The sequence below is a fragment of the Anolis sagrei genome, chromosome 2 (assembly GCF_037176765.1).
Source record: "Anolis sagrei isolate rAnoSag1 chromosome 2, rAnoSag1.mat, whole genome shotgun sequence".
Taxonomy (NCBI): domain Eukaryota; kingdom Metazoa; phylum Chordata; class Lepidosauria; order Squamata; family Dactyloidae; genus Anolis; species Anolis sagrei.
Genome location: NC_090022.1, coordinates 227,746,872 through 227,765,084, shown reverse-complemented (window position 1 = coordinate 227,765,084; position 18,213 = coordinate 227,746,872). Strand labels below are relative to the sequence as shown.

At 38.6% G+C, this 18,213-nt stretch overlaps 1 protein-coding gene across 4 annotated transcripts in view; it reads left to right on the top strand.

Annotated features, from left to right (window-relative positions):
* Nucleotides 1-18,213, top strand: part of LOC132767329 (transducin-like enhancer protein 1) — an 83,691-nt gene that overhangs the window by 46,634 nt on the left and 18,844 nt on the right. For all 4 annotated transcript variants that reach the window (XM_060762154.2, XM_060762153.2, XM_060762156.2 and 1 more), the window contains exons 9-12: nt 13,278-13,394; nt 14,987-15,040; nt 16,011-16,163; nt 17,126-17,270. In XM_060762154.2, coding sequence (XP_060618137.1) covers nt 13,278-13,394; nt 14,987-15,040; nt 16,011-16,163; nt 17,126-17,270 — 469 coding nt within the window. The remainder of the gene's footprint in view (nt 1-13,277; nt 13,395-14,986; nt 15,041-16,010; nt 16,164-17,125; nt 17,271-18,213) is intronic.

Genomic DNA, 18,213 nt, shown 5'->3' with positions numbered 1-18,213 from the left:
TACCTTCCAACATTGCTGGTGGAAGGCAGGGGAGGTGCAGAGAAGCTTCCAGCTCATCTCCTGAGTCACAGCACTGAAGCTATGTAGCACCATAGAAACTAAATTAGAGAACAAAATTTGTAGCTTTTATCAACTAGTTCTGCTTTCTCAGATAGGTGCCTAGGAACAAACCTTTATAGGAAGGCTGTGTGTGAATGATCAAAGAAATGCAAAATGTATGGGTATGATGATAAGGTGGCAAGTTCAGTTTTAATTATGGTCATTGCAGAACAAAGGCAGGAGGAAAGATGTTGCCTAGGGACAAGATGAGTAGATAACCATATCAATGATGGAGAGAATATTGAAATGTAGTGATACGGTGGCTGGAAACAGAAAAGAGATGTGATAAACTGGCTAAGAGGGTATACATGAGACTGGATGGAAGTTGTTGAAATTCTGATGAAATGCCTTGAGTCTTCTCCATGAGTCCAAATTATGGAGATATTATCAATGTACTGAAAGTAAAAGATTGCCTTCCTGAGTTAAGGAACCATTGTTATAAATTGCTGTGGCCAACCTTCCCTCGATTTCTTTCCTTCCTTCCCTTTTCTTCTTTCCTTCTCTCCTTTCTTCCTTCTCTAAATCTTTCCTTCCTTCCTTCACTTTTTGTTTCCATCTTTCTTTCTCTCCTTCCTTATTCCCTTCCCCCTTTCTTTCTCTCCTTTCTTCCTTCACTACCTCTTTCCTTTCTTCCTTGGTTTTTTGTTTCCATCTTTCTTTCTCTCCTTCCTTATTCCCTTCCCCCTCTCTTTCTCTCCTTTCTTCCTTCTATACCTCTTTCCTTCCTTCCTTCGCTTTTTGCTTTCATTCTTCCTGGTCCCGGTAGCAGACACCATTGCACTAATCAACCAGAGGTTCCCAGAAGACATCACAGCTCTGTTTCACCATTGCCTCACCACCAGCTACTTTCAGTGGGACAATGAGTTTTACGAACAGAAAGATGGAGTAGCTATGGGGAGCCCTCTCAGCCCGGTCATAGCTAATTTCTAGATGGAACACTTTGAAAAACAAGCCCTGGAGACAGCAACAAAAAAGCCCACGATATGGTTCAGATATGTGGATGACACCTTCACCATTTGGAGCCATGGAGAAGAACTCAACAGGTTCCTGGACCATCTTAACAGCATTCATCCAAAGGTGAACCCCACCTCCTTCAAGATGAACTGAACCACCTCTACAGTACAATGGATATTCCACCTCAGACATCAGAAGAGCTGCAAGACCAAGAACAAGCCACGAGAATAAAGACAAAGATCCACCCAGAGGAAAAGTGTTCTTGCCATACATCAAGGGAACCACTGACCGCATAGGGAAGCTGATTTTGGTCATGTCAGGAAGTCGCAAGTCGCTTCTGGTGTGAGAGAATTGGCCGTCTGCAAGGACGTTGCCCAGGGGACGCCCAGATGAATTGATGTTTTTATCATCCTTGTGGGAGGCTTCTCTCATGTCCCTGCATGAGGAGCTGGAGCTGATAGAGGGAACTCATCCGCCTCTCCCCGGATTCGAACCTGCGACCTGTCGGTCTACAGTCCTGCCGGCACAGGGGTTTAACCCACTGCGCCACCGGGGGCTCCAGGGAAGCTGATGAGGAAACACAACATACAAACTATTTACAGATCCACCAAGAAAATCCAACAAATGCTACGTTCAGCAAAGGACAGGAGGGATCCTCTCACTTCTGCAAGAGTCTACCGTGTACCATGCAGCTGTGGACAAGTCTACATAGGGACCACCAAACGCAGCGCCCAAAGACGAATCAAGGAACATTAAAGGCACTGCAGACTACTTCAACCAGAGAAATCAGCCATAGTAGAGCACCTGATGAACCAACCTGGACACAGCATTTTATTTGAGAACACAGAAATGCTGGACCACTCTCACAACCACCATGTCAGACTACACAGAGAAGCCATTGAAATACACAATCATGTGGACAATTTCAACAGAAAGGAGGAAACCATGAAAATGAATAAAATCTGGCTACCAGTATTAAAAAACTCTAAAATTGCAATAGCACAACAACAGAGAGGAAGCAGGCAGGGACATCTAATTACCTCTCAACAAAAGTTTGCTCCAGGCACAGTCAACCCATTGTATGCTAATCAAGGTGGTCAGTTGAAACATTCACACCCAGCTCCAGCAGAAAATAGTCCTTTGTCTCACCCTGGTCATTCCACAGATATATAAACCTCTTTTTCCTAGTTCCAACAGACCTCACTACCTCTGAGGATGCTTGCCATAGATGCAGGCGAAACATCAGGAGAGAATGCCTCTAGCCATACACCCCGAAAAAAACCTACAACAACCCATTGTTCTAAAGTCTGCCATGAAGACATTGCCATATTGTGTTGCCATATGTGTGACTATAGCGGTATCGTTAACTTGCAGGTATATGTTTTTAAGAAAAATAAAGAGCAAATTGCTTTGGTGGCTAAATGTGCTAGGGTCCTGTCTGCAGTGGTGTTCCTGATAGCTTGCAATTAAATTCTTGTGTGGAATGTTGGTGTATAGGGATTCCATACCTATAGTGACTAAGGACCCTTCTAGACAGACCCTATATCCTAGGATCTGATCTCAAGTTTTCTGTTTATCCCAGATTATCTGCAGTATGGACTCATATAATCCAGTTTAAAGCACCAAATCTTCCAGGAAACACCATCTTTGGGCCATTCAGATAGGCCCTATATCTCAAGATCTGATCCTGGAATATAGGGCCTGTCTGGAAGGGTCCTAAGATGGTGTTTCCTGGAAGTTTGCGGACCGTAATCTCTGCAGGAAATCTATATAGTTCACATAGTTGAGAGTTCTGGTGGCTTATTATGCAAGGCTATTACTCATATCTTCAAAGGCACCAGCTTTGCGTTTCCTAGTGCTTGATATGATGGGCCATTCAGAGTTGCTCAGTTCATGTATTTTGGGTAATAGATGAAACATGCCCTGTCAAAAATCCTGGGGTGTATACATTTGGATTTGATTTTCCACTTCCAAGAGAAATTCCTAGAGTAGTATATGTAATTCCTTCTGGTAGACATCTCTGGGATTGTTATTCTGTAAAGTACAGTAGTTGCCTGCCTTTTGCTACCAAATTTGTTCTCTCAGTTTCAAAGATGCTACAAGATATTCCAGACTAACATGACTATGTATTTAAATCCTAAGCATTGAAGTTGACACTTTTGCGGTTTCCAGCTATAGGAACAGAGCTAGAAACTTCTCTTTTCCCCTCCCCACTGTTCCCCTAGGTCTGTTAATGATTAAAGATAAAGAGTCCGCATTCAATCTCATGATCCTCGTTCAGGCACTGAATTCTTTAGTGGAAAATGTGAGATGTAAATGGAAATAGAAATGGCAAGTAGCAGCACTATGGAAAAAGATACGTTTTTGGTGTTCCAGGTACCATAAATGTCCTTAAATCTTTCCAATAAGAAAATATATTCTGAAAAAACATGTGATGTTGATAGTACCTAGAGCGCTGTCATAAAATTCAGTCCTAATTCTGTGAGGAAACAAAAGAGTTTGATAACATTAAACTAAAATGAAGCCTAGTCATCAATAAGTAGACCTATTGAATCAATGAATATTTGGTAAGTTAACATTTATGTAAGTTTCTTTAATTCAATGAGTCTACTCTAGTGGGGATTGGTGATTGAATTTAGGCTAATGTGTTTTAGAACAGGATAAGAACTCTTAAACCCATCACTTAATCTAATCGTGTGGGTGAAGAGTCTTTGTAAGGTAGCTACTTGTGACACTGAACATAATCTCATTTTCTCCAAGTAGCCAAAGAAAATCATATGAAACTTATCACCATAAGACATCAAGTGTCTTGAAGGCACGTACACACACATTCCCTCTTTAAAAACAAACTTTACCTAGCCATCTGAACAGTTTAAGAAGTGGTGATCTCCCTCAGCTTTCTTGACAACTACAAGCACAGAACTATACAAAGACATCTCTTTTTTAACCTATACTTTATGAAACTTTATGTTCTTTGTCTTTTCTGGATATTTCTTATCCCTGGTGAAAGTGCCTAATAAATGACGTTTCAGCTCATGTTGTGTGTAACAAGTTAAGACAGAGGAAGAAGATGTAAAGTATAATAACTGATAATGAGAAATAGAGTTTGCCACACAAAATATGTTTTGGCTTGAAATCGTGGTACAAAATTCTTGGGGATAATTACAAATTGAGGACTGGCACTAGTATAGGAATAAACAAATACAGCAGTTGAATTCATTATTATTAATCTCATTATGTATCTTAAAATCTCAGGGCAGGACAGACACAACGAAATAACATTAAACTAATGATGAAACAAGTTTCCAAGAGGTTGTAAGAGAGCCAGTGTGGTCTTCTTCTTCTTCTTCTTAGGAGATCCCTCGCTTTCCGAGGATGATTGTCTTCCAATATTCTTGTGGGTCCGTATGTGGCTGTGGAGCTCTATTCTTGCTCTGCAACTTCTTCCGCAGTGAGGGCATTGGTTTCCAGGTGGAAGGCGGTCTCGGTCGGGGTTGGCTTGACATGCCTTCCTCTTGGCATGCTTCTCCCTTTCACCCTCCATTCATGCCTCCTCAAATTCTGCAGCACTGCTGGTCACAGCTGACCTCCAGCTGGAGCGGTCAAGGGCCAGGGCTTCCCAGTTCTCATGACTATGCCAGAGTTTTTTAAGGTTGGCTTTGAGCCCATCTTTAAATCTCTTTTCCTGTCCTCCAACATTCCGTTTTCCATTCTTGAGTTCGGAGTAGAGTAACTGCTTTGGGAGACGGTGGTCAGGCATCCGGACAACGTGACCGGTCCAGCACAGTTGGTGGCGGAGGACCATCACTTCAATACTGGTGGTCTTTGCTTCTTCCAGCACGCTGACGTTTGTCCGCTTGTCTTCCCAAGAGATTTGCAGGATTTTCCGGAAGCAGCGCTGATGGAATTGTTCCAGGAGTTGCATGTGACGTCTGGAGACAGTCCACGTCTCACAGGCATATAGCAGAGTTGGGAGGACAATAGTTCTATAAACAAGCATCTTGGTATCCCTACGGATGTCCCGGTCCTCAAACACTCTCTGCTTCATTCGGAAAAATGCTGCGCTCGCAGAGGTCAGGCGGTGTTGTATTTCGGTGTCGATGTTGAGAGGTGGCTGCCAAGGTAGCAGAAATGATCAACATTTTCTAATGTTACACCATTAAGCTGTATCGCTGGCATTGGAGTGGGGTTGGCTGGTGTCTACTGGAACAGCACCTTGGTTTATTCAATGTTCAATGACAGGCCGAGCTTCTCGTATGCTTCTGCAAAGGTGTTTAGAGTGGCTTGTGTGGTATAGGGGTTTAAACACTAAACTGCAACTCTGGAGAACAGGATTGAAATGTCTGCTCAACCATGGACCTGGGGCAAATCAAACTCTCTAAAAGAAAAAAGATAGCTCTCTCTGAACAAATCTTGCCAAGAAAAATCCTTAGGGTTGTCATTAGTCAGAAATGACTTGAATGCACAGAACAAGGGATTGTAAAAGATTAAATGAAATAAAACAATGTACAAAAATCCATAACCCAGTCCATCTATATATTTCTAACTAGTTGCTCTAAATCAGTGTTTCCAACCTTCCCAATGCTGCAACCTCTTAACACAGTTCCTCATGTTTTGATGACCCGCAACCATAAAATTATTTTTGTTGCTACTTTATAACTACAATTTTGCTACTGTTGTGAATCGTAATGTAAATATTAGATATGCAGGATATATTTTCATTAGCTGGACCAAATTTGGCACAAATAGCTGATACACCCAAATTTGAATACTGGTGAGGTTGGGGGGGGGGGGGGGTCATTGATTTTGTCATTTGGGAGATGTAGTTGCTGGGGTTTATAGTTCACCTGCAATCAAGAATCCTTCTGAACTCTACCAGTGATGGAATGAACCAAACCTGCAGAACTCCCATGACCAACAGAAAATACTGGAAGGGTTTAGTGGGCATTGACCTTGAGTTTTGGAGTTGTAGTTCACCTACATCCAGAGAGCACTGTGGACTCAAACAATGATGGATCTGGACCAAACTTGGCATGTATATTCAATATACCCAAATCTGAACACTGTTGGAGTTTGGGAAAATAGACCTTGACATTTAGGAGTTGTAGCTGCTGGGATTTATAGTTCACCTACAGTCAAAGAGCATTCTGAACCCCACAAATGAGAGAATTGGACCAAACTTCCCACACAGAATCCCCATGACCAACAGAAAATACTGTGTTTTCTGATGGTCTTTGGCGACCCCTTTAACACCCCCCAGGGGTCCCAACTCCCAGGTTGAGAAATGCTGCTCTAAATAATTCATTGTAGTGTATGTGTATTTGAGTTAGACATAATTTTGTTTATTATCAAATTTTGTGAATGGCCATGAGTTGTGGGAGAAAACCTATCAGTTTTAATCTATTTTTCAAAGTATATTTGGATTCCCAAAATGTTTTTTAAACATTGCTTTAATATTTTAAAAGCATATACCTGCTGTGCATCATCTAAGGAAATCTGCTGGACTAAAAGGTAGCAAACATATTATGAATAAAAATGATATATAAATTAGTAAATAATGTTATGCCTACTTGAAACTATGGGAGTTCCCATTCAACCAAATAAGCCAAATGCATGGAGAAAGTCAGTTGAATAACCCACTTCCAATATGGCAGAAGAGAATCTTTGAATACAAAGTGAAGAGGTGGGTGAAATTATAAAACCATTCCTATCACTTAGGCCAATCTGTATTAACAGTGTAGGCTTCATAGTTTTAATCCTTGATAAATTGGGTTCTAAAAACTTAGGATGCTTTGAAAAGTGACGATTATCTTCAGTTAATGTATTGAGTTGAAATTAAAACAGGTAATTTCTTTCTCTTATAAGAAGAAAAAAAATAACAGACATATGATCAGATTAATTAAAGCTATGGAATTCAATGAACATATTGTTTGGATCAAAGTAAAGCATTTCAGTCAGTCGCAAACTGGAAATCAAGCTTTCCAACTTTTTGGATAGTATATATTCTTAATAGTATTCTTAATAGACGAAGCATTTAAAATGACATTAAAAGAATATATACTGTATCTCTATCTGTAGTTGGCTTCAATACCCTAAAGGCACCAGCTCCCATCTGATCTTGGAGGCTAAGTAGGGTCACCCCTGATTAGTATTTGGATAAGCGACTGCCAACAAATGCCAGATGTTATGGACTATATTTCAGGGAAGGAATTAACAAAACTACTGAGCTTTTCTTTGAGGCTGATAAAGTGTGATTTGCCCATGACCAAGTGGGCATTCAGAATCCTGGTCTCCAGAATTCTAGTCCAGCACCCAAACCACAACACCACACTGGCTCTCTGGACCTGTATACTTTGCACAAATGAAGAAGTTTTGTAGTAGCATTAGCAGCGTGAAGAGTTCTTTCTCAGTTTTGCTTTTGTTTGCTGTCATTACTCACTTCATTGTATTGCAAGCCACTAGGAACTTGAGTGCCTCTAAAGATCTTTGCCTGTCTGCCTACAAGATAAGGATAAGGGTTTCATGAACACACTTGCTTTCTTCATAATCAAATCTCTCTAGTGGTCATTTCAAAATTGCATGTATTTTTGCTTTGTTTTCCCTTTTGTTAGGTCTCCTCACCCTCCATTATATTCAAGATATATACAAATCACTACTGTATAAGTTGATGTCTGGTCTGCCTCTCACACACTTTCCTGGCATGTTTGGCTTTGTTAAATGTCAGAAATGATGCCACTTCCTGATCAGCTTCACAATGTGCTGTATGTCCTTGGTACTGGCATAGCTAAATACCTAACATTAAAAGCTAAAATTGGGCGGTGTTGTCTAAGCATTATGTGTATTTAATGTTCTTGATCTTTTGGGTTTCTAAGTGAAAGTGCTTAGTGAAAACATTTTAGAACACAGAAGTATTGCACTTCTGTCTTCTAAATTACCTGCTTGCAATGAAAAATCTTATGAATCTAAACTTCACAAAATAAAAAGGCTAGCATTCCTTGGCTACATCCAGTCATTACTCCCAACTAGATTAAAGCCACTTTTGTATGGGTGTGAGAAACTTCAAGTTGCTTCTGGTGTGAGGGAATTGGCCATCTGCAAGGATGTTGCCTATGGGACGCCCAGATATTTTTGTTTTACCATCCTTGTGGGAGGCTTCTCTCATGTCCCTGCATGGGGAACTGGAGCTAACAGAGCCACTGAATAAAGGGGATTGGTAGGTCAGCACATGCAAAACTACTCTAATTGGGTCTCATACATGGATTTAGTTCTTTGACTTTAACACTGCAATTCAAAACTATTTAAAAAGCTGCTTCCATCCAAAACTCAAGCAGAGTTTCGAGAGCATGTCACCACTGAAAATTGTTGATTTTGCGGTGAATCCTTAGGCAAAGGAACCTACACATCATGGAAATGGCTAGAAATCTATAATTTTGGATGATTTCAAGCACTGGGTGGAAAGTAGTTGTCTTTTTCTTAGATGTATTTCATTACAACAGCATCTGTCATACAGAAATAAACATAGGGGTGCACTTAGGATTTAAATGAATTCTAAATTTAGAGTGTCAAAACAAGTGGGGTTGGAATGTGTAAGTTAAAAGAGATGCAATCAGAACTGTCAAGCTGAAATGTGAGTGCAATTTTGTGATACACCCCCAGACATCCACTGATCAAGAAGTATATGGAGTGTAGAGGTAGCTGATAGGGCCATCATACTATATTTCTTTAAAGAATTCTGGTTTTAATCATCCAAGGCAACCTGGAAATCACTTAGGGCCAGAGGAAGCTTCCTTTTACAAAGACATATCAGTAGTCCATCTAGGTCAACATTGTCTATAGCTGTGATTCCCAGCCTTGGGTCCTCTAGTTATTTAGAACTTCAGTTCCTAGAAGTTCTAGCTAGTTTGGCCAAAGTTTAGGAAACACTGGTCTACATGCTGTACCCTATTGCTCCTTAGATTTATTGTCGAAGGCTTTCATGGCTGGAATCACTAGGTTCTTGTAGGTTTTTTTCAGGCTATAGGGCCATGTTCTAGAGGCATTTCTCCTGACGTTTCGCCTGCATCTATGGCAAGCATCCTCTGAGGATGCTTGCCATAGATGCAGGCGAAACGTCAGGAGAAATGCCTCTAGAACATGGCCCTATAGCCCGAAAAAACCTACAAGAACCTAGCTCCTTAGATTGTTTTTAAGATTGACATTATAGATGCCAATCCTAAAAACAAAAAAGCCTCAGATGTGATGGAAACAATAAGTGGAGGGTCTACATAAGAAAGTGAAACAAATCACTAGTACAAAGCATACAAAAACGACAAAATACACTAAGTCCTAAAATCAAAATAATATAGTCTTAATTATTATTCAAGCCATAAAATCCTGGGCCATATCAATTACGTAGATACACTAGTTAGAAAAATCTGGAAAATTATGTCAGCAACCATGCTTTACATTCTCAAAGTGATATGAATCAACTATATCATGTAATATTGGTGGCTGTGGGTTTCTACAAGTGAAGCAAACTGTTTGAAGTAGAGAAAAGATTCTTGAGTCAATACATCAGAGAAACCAAAGAAAAATGTTAGTAATGTACATATAGAATATATTGAATACTGAAGAAACAAAGTATGTGAGAAATCACCTTGAAGTCTGGCAAAACAGACCACTACATGATCAGCATGTTGAAAACACAGAAAGAAAGATGAAAAGGGGAACATCTGTAAATGGTTACAGGACTGGATATGGAAAGAAGAAACCGAAGGACCTGTATTTATTCCTCAAGAAGATGCAGTTCAAACAAATAGCATCAAGCAAGTACAAACAATGGAAAGTCTCTCTCTTTGTGTTTGTGTGTATGTATGTACAGCCTTGAAATAAGAAATGCCATACTAAAATGGCTGCAAGGATACACTGAACTCAAATAACTGCTAGGAACATAAGTCTACAAAAGTAGTAAAAATTGTAACCTGAAAATCTGAGGGGACTTTAAGATTCAGACTAACAAATGTTTGTAGCATAATATACCAGACAAAATGTGGCTGAGAAAAAGAAACCCTGAATTATACTTCTGGCAATCCTGGGGTACAGAAGAATTGGAGACAAAGAGAGGGAAATGATTATGAACTATTGAGGCTTACAAATCGAGAAGCAAAGCCTCTGGGAAAAGAAAACAACTATGTTTCTAGTACTGAGAGATGCTTAGGGGCAATTTCAAAGGGTCTGACAAGACATGACAAGACATCTGAATAAAATCACCGTAGATAGGATCACATTGATTGCAAAAAGCAACATAGCTTAAAATGTGCCATATTATGTGGTGATACCTCATTAATTCCAAATGCAATCAAAAGTATTGATTGTCAATTAGAAACACTTTGTAGACTAATAATAATAATAATAGTAATAGTAATTGTATTTCTTACCTGCCTCTCGTCATGTCTCGAGGCAGGATACAGAATAATTTAAACACATAAACATTGTAAAAATACCACAAATATACAAATAAAATGCATTTCTATAAAAAATACGTATTATACGTATTTCTATAAAATACATATTAAAATACAGAAAACAGAGATTAAACAAAGGACATGGGATTAAAATTCATGTTTAAAAACTAGCTGGGTAGGCCTGCCAGAAGAGATAGGTCTTTAGATGGTTTTTAAATTGTGACAGCCGATCTAGTTAATAATTATTAATTATAGTGGTACAGTATTATAAAAGTGAAGGAAAACTTGGTTTTGATTTTTGTTTATGTTAAGAAGCACTCTTTCCCGATCCCTAGATCTTTGGCAAACTCAGATTTTTTCCAATTCGCATCTCACTTCAAAATGTGAATTTAATAATGGAGTCCAAACCCTCCTGCACCGTTTTCCTAGTTTCCTTGTCTGTTAGAGAGTATTAAAATCCAACTTCATTTCAAATGAATGAGTTCACTGATCCAATAAATATATCTTTTCAGCCACAAAAAAACTGTGATAGAGACATGACTATTGGCCACTTTTTTATTTGATTTCATTCGCCCCTCCTTGCGGAACCCGAATGTATCTTGAGTTTGAATAATCAGGTATAAAAGAGATTGAAACTTACTTTTAAAGGGTAGTCCAGATTGCTTTGTGTGTGTGTGTACTACTTCCTTTTTACTTGTGGTCTAGGAGAACTACAAAGCTCCTAAAGTAGTTGTCCCTCATTGTAAGAGCTGTTCCTATTACCTTTTTTGTTGCTTTCCTTCTCAAATCTGAGTAATTTTGAATATGCATAGATGTGTTCTTTGAAGCAGTCTGGTGGTGGCAGGCAGATTTCTATATAAATTTAGAAAAGTGTGTTGGCATTATGCTTTCTTGTAAAGATGACTTTTAGAAAAGAGTCCTGTCAGGTCTTTTTTGAAAAGAGTCCCCCCTCCCTCCTTCCCCACCCCTCGTCCATCCTTCATTCAGCATTGTTCATGGCATTAACACACCATTGAACAAATTGCCCTTCTTGCATATGCTAATCCTGAACTTAAAAGAGCCCATTGTGACATGTTTAATGCTTTAGCTGGAGGGAAGATGAGAATTGGAGGCATGTCAAATTATCATGTGACCCAGAAATATCTAAAATGCCTCTCTTCCCCTTTGGGTCAACAGTTTGTACATAGCATTATCGAAAAGAGAGTAGCCTGTAGATTGTGGATAAGATTAGTCTCTGCTCTCATCTTTTGGCCTTTATTTCACATTATGAGTTTTATCTTGGAAGTTTTGTGGGGTTTTTTTAAAAAAGTGTGAGCAGTTAACTGTGTGAGGTCAATGATTTGCTTACATTATCCATTAAATCAGCACTTTTTTCATTTTGTAGTTGTGTTTCTTTGGTTTATGCTTTGTATATACAGTTAGATGATGCACAAATTTCATTCTTTTAAGATCCGATACACATACCAATTTCTTAGATGTGTAAGTGGCTATGGGGTGATATTTTATTGAAAACAGTTGCAAACAAATCACATTTGTATTGATTCAGACTCTCTCCAGCATTTAATGGGAGAGTAGTACATCAGCTCAGAACTCTGCTGTCCTTTCCTGCACATTTTCCATCCTTTTCCTAGAGCTCCATTTAGTTTTTATCGTACTGCAAGGATCAGTAGCATGTTGAAAATCAGGACAGATTACTTCAAAATGTAAATAAACAAATAATTAAGAAGTACGGTTACTTTTCATAAACACAAATGCTATCTCCTTGGTTGAAATGTATTTCAGGAATAATAATAATATTTGTATACCACCCTATCTCCCCGATGGGACTCAGGGTGGTTTCCAACATATAAGGCAAAACATTCAATTGCCAAGAGGAAAATCATGCAAACATTCAAATAAAAACATCATAAAATACAAAAATTATAATAGAACACAACAATAAAAATTTAAACCAATTGCAATTATAACTCCATCAGACGCGGTTCCATAAAACCAATGGCTAGGACTACAAAATGGACATGGTCAACTAAAAAAGTGCTGGGCAAGTGATAATGCAAACAGTGTATCATAGGGCTGAAGAAGTGGAGAAAGTGCAGAACAGAGTACTAACTGACGACCTAGGACCTGGGCCTGGGGACTAATCATAGTGAAGTCTTGTTCTCACCCTACCTTCTTTCTGTAAAATAATAGTTGATTCAGAATCTACAGCAATTAGGGTTTTTAAAATTAAGCAAACGTCTCCAAACTTTACTATACTTTACGTGTCTTTATAGCATTGCTTCCTTGTCGAAATCATAACACGGTGGAACTCTATATATTTTGTGTTTGAAAATTCTTCACTGGGGTATGGCAAAGATCTTTAATGAGGAGGAACACAGAAACTTAAGGGAGGCTGCAGTAGTTTGTTTTTGCCAGAGGCTGCTGTGAGCCCCCTCTTTTCCGCTCCCTGTGCTAAGTTAACTGAGTGGAAACTGCTTTTGCATTTTCATCTCTTTTTGCAGCAACTAAAGTAAACTGAGGACAAACAGGGAAAGTGGAAAGAAAATAGATTTGGTTTGAAAGAAAGGTGATATATAAATGTAATAAATAAAAAAATAGAGTAACAGAGCTTAAAATGGGGGACAACAAAGGATTCATTGCAATTGGAACAACTGGGGGTTAGGCATTACTATAGAGTAGGAAGGCAGTTGATTAACTTTGCAATGACCACAGGAATCTCATGTTTCCTAAAGGTGAATATAGTAAAGGTAGATGACCTTGTTCTTGTATCTGTATTTGCAGAGTAATTCACTCTTGGTCCCGGACAGCCTGCGGAACACAGATAAACGAAGGAATGGGCCTGATTATTCCAATGACATGAAGAAGAGGAAAGTGGATGATAAAGATTCTAGCCACTATGTAAGCAACTCTGACAAAGATGTTAACTAACTGTAGGAATGGAGAAACATTACAGGGTTTGTTACATGTAAGCCTGAACACTGATAGAAAGCTAGCTTCATAAAGGGTACAGGGACCATATAGCCTCCCCCTGCCCCATTACAACAACTCCATTGGCTGCTACTTTATTTCTGGACCAAAATCAAAGTGCCAGTATTTTCCTACAAAACCTTGTATGGCTTAGACACAGTGTGTCTGTCTAACAGACTGACAGATCATAGCTCCCCATAGGAGTCTGACTTGGCCCTGAGATCCTCGCTTTCAGTCCCAGAAAGGGCTTTGGAGAATGAAGGCTTGTTTTTATTGTCCTTTTCAAAAATGCTTTTAAAATCTTTTTAGATCGATGTTTTTAAATTCTGCTTTAATTTTGATTTTTTTAAAAAATGTTTCAAGCTATATTGTTTTGGCTTTAAATTGTAAGTTGCTTTGTGTCTCAGGGACCTTCCACGCAGCCATATAACCCATAATATCACAATACCTACTTTGAACTGGATTATCTTGAGTCCACACTGCCATATAATCCAGTTCAATGTGGATTTTATACAGCTGTGTGGAAGGGGCCCCAGTTTTGGGGGAAAGGCAAGGTCTAAATAAAGATGCTGATGGTGATGATGATAGTACCAGGTTTTAGGACAAGAGCAAGCAAAAGTTCTGGTTTGGCTGCAAGGTAAATAAGGTAAGCCAAAGACTAATATTTCTTAGTTTGTTTAGGCAAGAGGGAATTGCTCAGCTATAATAATCCAGAATTCTCAGCGAAGTGTTGTTTGCTGTTACTTCTGAACTGGGCCATTGATTTCCTGACTATTTCTTAAGAACCCAAGAAATGGAGAGAGGATGTGACTGAACACATTGTATATTTTGTGTGAATTAATTTGCTAATTCCTGCTAACACTCTCATAAAAACAAACTCTTTGTTCAGCGTACAAGACAATGTTTTGCCACAGTGCACTTTTTCCTTATGTTTAAGGATTTTTGTACAGTGACAAACATTTTAAAAAAAACAAACAGATGCCCTCTTTTTGATGTAGACATATTTTAAAACAGGAAACACTGTTGTTTAGAAAATACCATAAAACTGCAGGCATGGTTTAGTTTTTAAAGCAACACTTGAATTGGTAGGGTGTAGTGGTGGACTGGAGAAACATAGACATTCAGTTGCTGATTTGTAATAACATTTTCTGCAGTAAATAATGAAAGAATGAGATATTCCTCAGCCGATCCTAGCTTAATTGAATAAGAAACTTTAGTGAACATATTGAACTGGTTTTTTGGGGTTTTTTTGTGGTATCAGAACCCATCCCTATGCTTTCTATCTTATTTCTACTTCTATTTATCAAATTATCTGTTAAAGAATTAATACCCAGGAACACACCTGGGTATTACCTCATTTGTTAATTGAGGTATACCTATAGTTTCCCATAGAAGCTACCAAAGTTTTTCACATGCAATGCATTTAATCTGGATTTTTGGCTTACTTGATTATAACTAGTGAATGTAACTGACAGTATTCCTGAATATCATACTGTGTTTGTTTGTTTGTTTGTTTAATCTAGGACAGTGATGGGGACAAAAGCGACGACAACTTAGTTGTGGATGTGTCTAATGAGGTAAATTTTCTTTACGTGAGATGGAAAGGGCTTTAATTCATGTCTCTGGAAGTTGTGTATTTGCTGTGACAGGGGCTATTTGGACAGGAGGAGCAAAGTAGGCGAGGCAGATCAGGAAGTTAAAAAGCAATCCTCTTGGGCATTCCAGCAGTACTGCTTTTGCTTACAGATTACAGTGTTGAAACATTTAATTATACTCATTTTGAATATTAGAAAGGTACATAATGATGTTACTGTTATTTTATGCTATATACCATTACAAGATAGCTTTTTGTCATTTGTTATTGTTGTTCCATGTTGTATGTCTTCTATGTTCTTTCCAGCTTATGAAAGCCTAATATGAATCTTTTAAAGTTGTTTTAACGTCAGTATTGGACTACACAGAGAAGCAAGAAGACCTCTGAAAGACACCCTATGTGGTTTCAAATTCAATTACTTGAATGACGTGAAAACAGCTTTAAAATCATGGGTCACGAACCAAAACTCTGATTTTTCCAAAACTGTTTGATGCCTGGGTTAAACGATGGCATAAATGTGTACAAATTGATGGTGACTATATTGAATAGTAGCTTTGTGTAGAGGATGGGCTGTATACAAACCATTAAACTTTATCAACAATTCTGGAGGAAAGATCTGAAACCTACCTCAAAATTTCCTTGCTGGTTTTAATTTGTCTTTTCCACCATAGAAACCATCGTCTCTCCTCCTTCTCACCTCCCACTACTTCCTGGACCTTATACTAAATGTCTCATAGTTTAACCCAGCCTAAGTGCAGTGCAGACCTTGGCAAATTGAAACCTTTTCATTTCAGAGTACTTGAAAAAATCAACCTCTGTCCTGGTTTTAGGTTAAAGGATTGCTTCCTTTAACCCCAAAGCTGCTCCTGTGCCTTGTACTCCCCCTCTTTGTGCTGCCTCTCAGGAGCATACAAATATAACAATCCACACCCTTGTTCCTGCCATCTACGCAGGACCCTTCTTCTCCGCGGGCAAGCCCTGCCCATTCACCACGAGAGAATGGCATAGACAAAACCCGCCTCATGAAGAAAGATGCCTCCAGTAGCCCAGCATCCACTGCCTCCTCAGGGAGTTCTGCGTCTATGAAATCCAAAGAAATGGGTTTGGTGAGTATTTCCCCCCTATTAAGCGGTTTGTCTGTAAGCCTACATTTTCATAATAATCATCATTATTTATTCATACGTGACTGAATGATTTTCAAACTTTGGATGAATTGCTTGAAGGGATGAAGCGGGGGAAGGGGGCAGTTTAATGTAAGAACCTCCTGTTCATTCATAATGTGAAGATCTTTCTTTTTACTCAAATAATCTTTCTTTTCTTTCTCTTCATTTTGGAATGACTGCTAACCATCTTGAAGAGATCACAAAATACTAGCATTTCAGCTTTGATTTTCTTTGGAATATTCCTCTGGAGATAGTTATCTGCTGTTTAAGGCATTACTATTTGCCCACATCTCATGAGAATGTAATTGATCAGAGTTCAAAAATGCTTTCTGCATATCCTCAGTACTTAGTCCAAAAAGTAGCTCCCCAGCTAAGAAAATCTTGTAATGTTTGCAAACAAATAGCTTTATAATGAAACAATTGTTTAAATCTGAATGTGCTAAGTCCAATAGGGATTTTGTCTTTTGATATCACTGTGATGTGGTTTGAAATACTCCAAAAAGAGTACACTAAAGTTGTGGCTGTCAAATGCTCTCTATTCCCTGTCTGAAGTCAGCAATATAACTACATACAATAACATCAAACTGACAAATGTTTTGCCAACATGACTCCAGAGCATTTAATATTGAAGTAATTGGAACTCCTGCATTTAAATTAAAATAACTGATAAAAAATTAAAGCATAATGACCTAATCAATACTAGCGCTTGCCAGTAAATAATACAATTAAGACATGTTACATGCCTTGCCTTTTTCACATATATCAGGAAGGTCAATATGGCTTAGATTTTCAGAAATTGGCCCAAGGGCAGTAGGGAGTGAGCACTTCACTATGGTAGCAGCTATTGTCAAAACACTATATAATATATCCTGAGGATACTGATTTCCTTTGTTCAATTATACCAGCATGAAAAAGCCAGCACCCCAGTTCTGAAATCCAGCACACCAACTCCACGAAGTGATGTGCCAACTCCTGGAACCAGTGCCACACCAGGGCTTCGTCCAGGCCTTGGCAAACCTCCAACAATGGATCCTCTGGTCAACCAAGCTGGTAACATACTTTTTTTAAAAGTCCCGATTAAATAATTAATTATTGCTTACTCTATACATGGATATTTGTCATTTACATGTTGAATTAGAAAACCCAATATGTTAAGGCCTCCCTTTCATAACAATTTCCTTGCATCTTTGTTTCTTTTTGACAGTTTTGCTGTCTGCATGATTTTCCAATCTTCCCAGTTAATACCAACAGTAGAAGAGCTTTACAAAAGTGTCTGATCATTGTTCTGAATGCAGATTTTTAAAACTATTCTCATATATTTGAAATTGTAGCAACTTTTAAAAAAAGATGTCACCTTTGGCAGTTGAATATGAGTTATTGTCAGTGACTTCAGCTTTATCAATCTTATCCATAGCAAAAACAAAGCAAAACCCATCTTCAGGGATCCTGTGTGAATGTGTTTGAAAGGTGTGTGTGGTGGTGGGAGGGAGCTAATGGCAGCAAAGAGGGTAAGGAATGTAACCTACTTTTCATGAGTATTTTAACAGCTGCTCATTTGATGGGTAAATGCCTCTGTTAAAAGCTATCACATTCAATATGGTTGAAATTTTATCCTAGTCATATGTACACCCATAAAGGATACCTGAGAATGATCAACTGAGCAAACCAAAAATTACAGAACGTACAGAATTCTGTTTCAGAACATTCTTTATTGATAAAATCAAACCTTTATTTGCTTCAGAGAAGAAAAGGATCTTCTTCTCTCCGTCCTATATCAGTCAGGTTCAACTACAGCAGCTATTTTTTCAGCCTTTCTAGAGGAGGACATCTGACCAGAGTTGCCTTAGAAAATCTTTAAACATTGTGGGGGAATCTACTTACTTTTGGACTCCATACATATATGGAGAACAGTTTGTAATGGGAAGGAAGAGGTCTACTTGAGTACAGTCTGGACTATAAGTGTGGCTCTTTGATCGTATAAAGGGACTGGAAA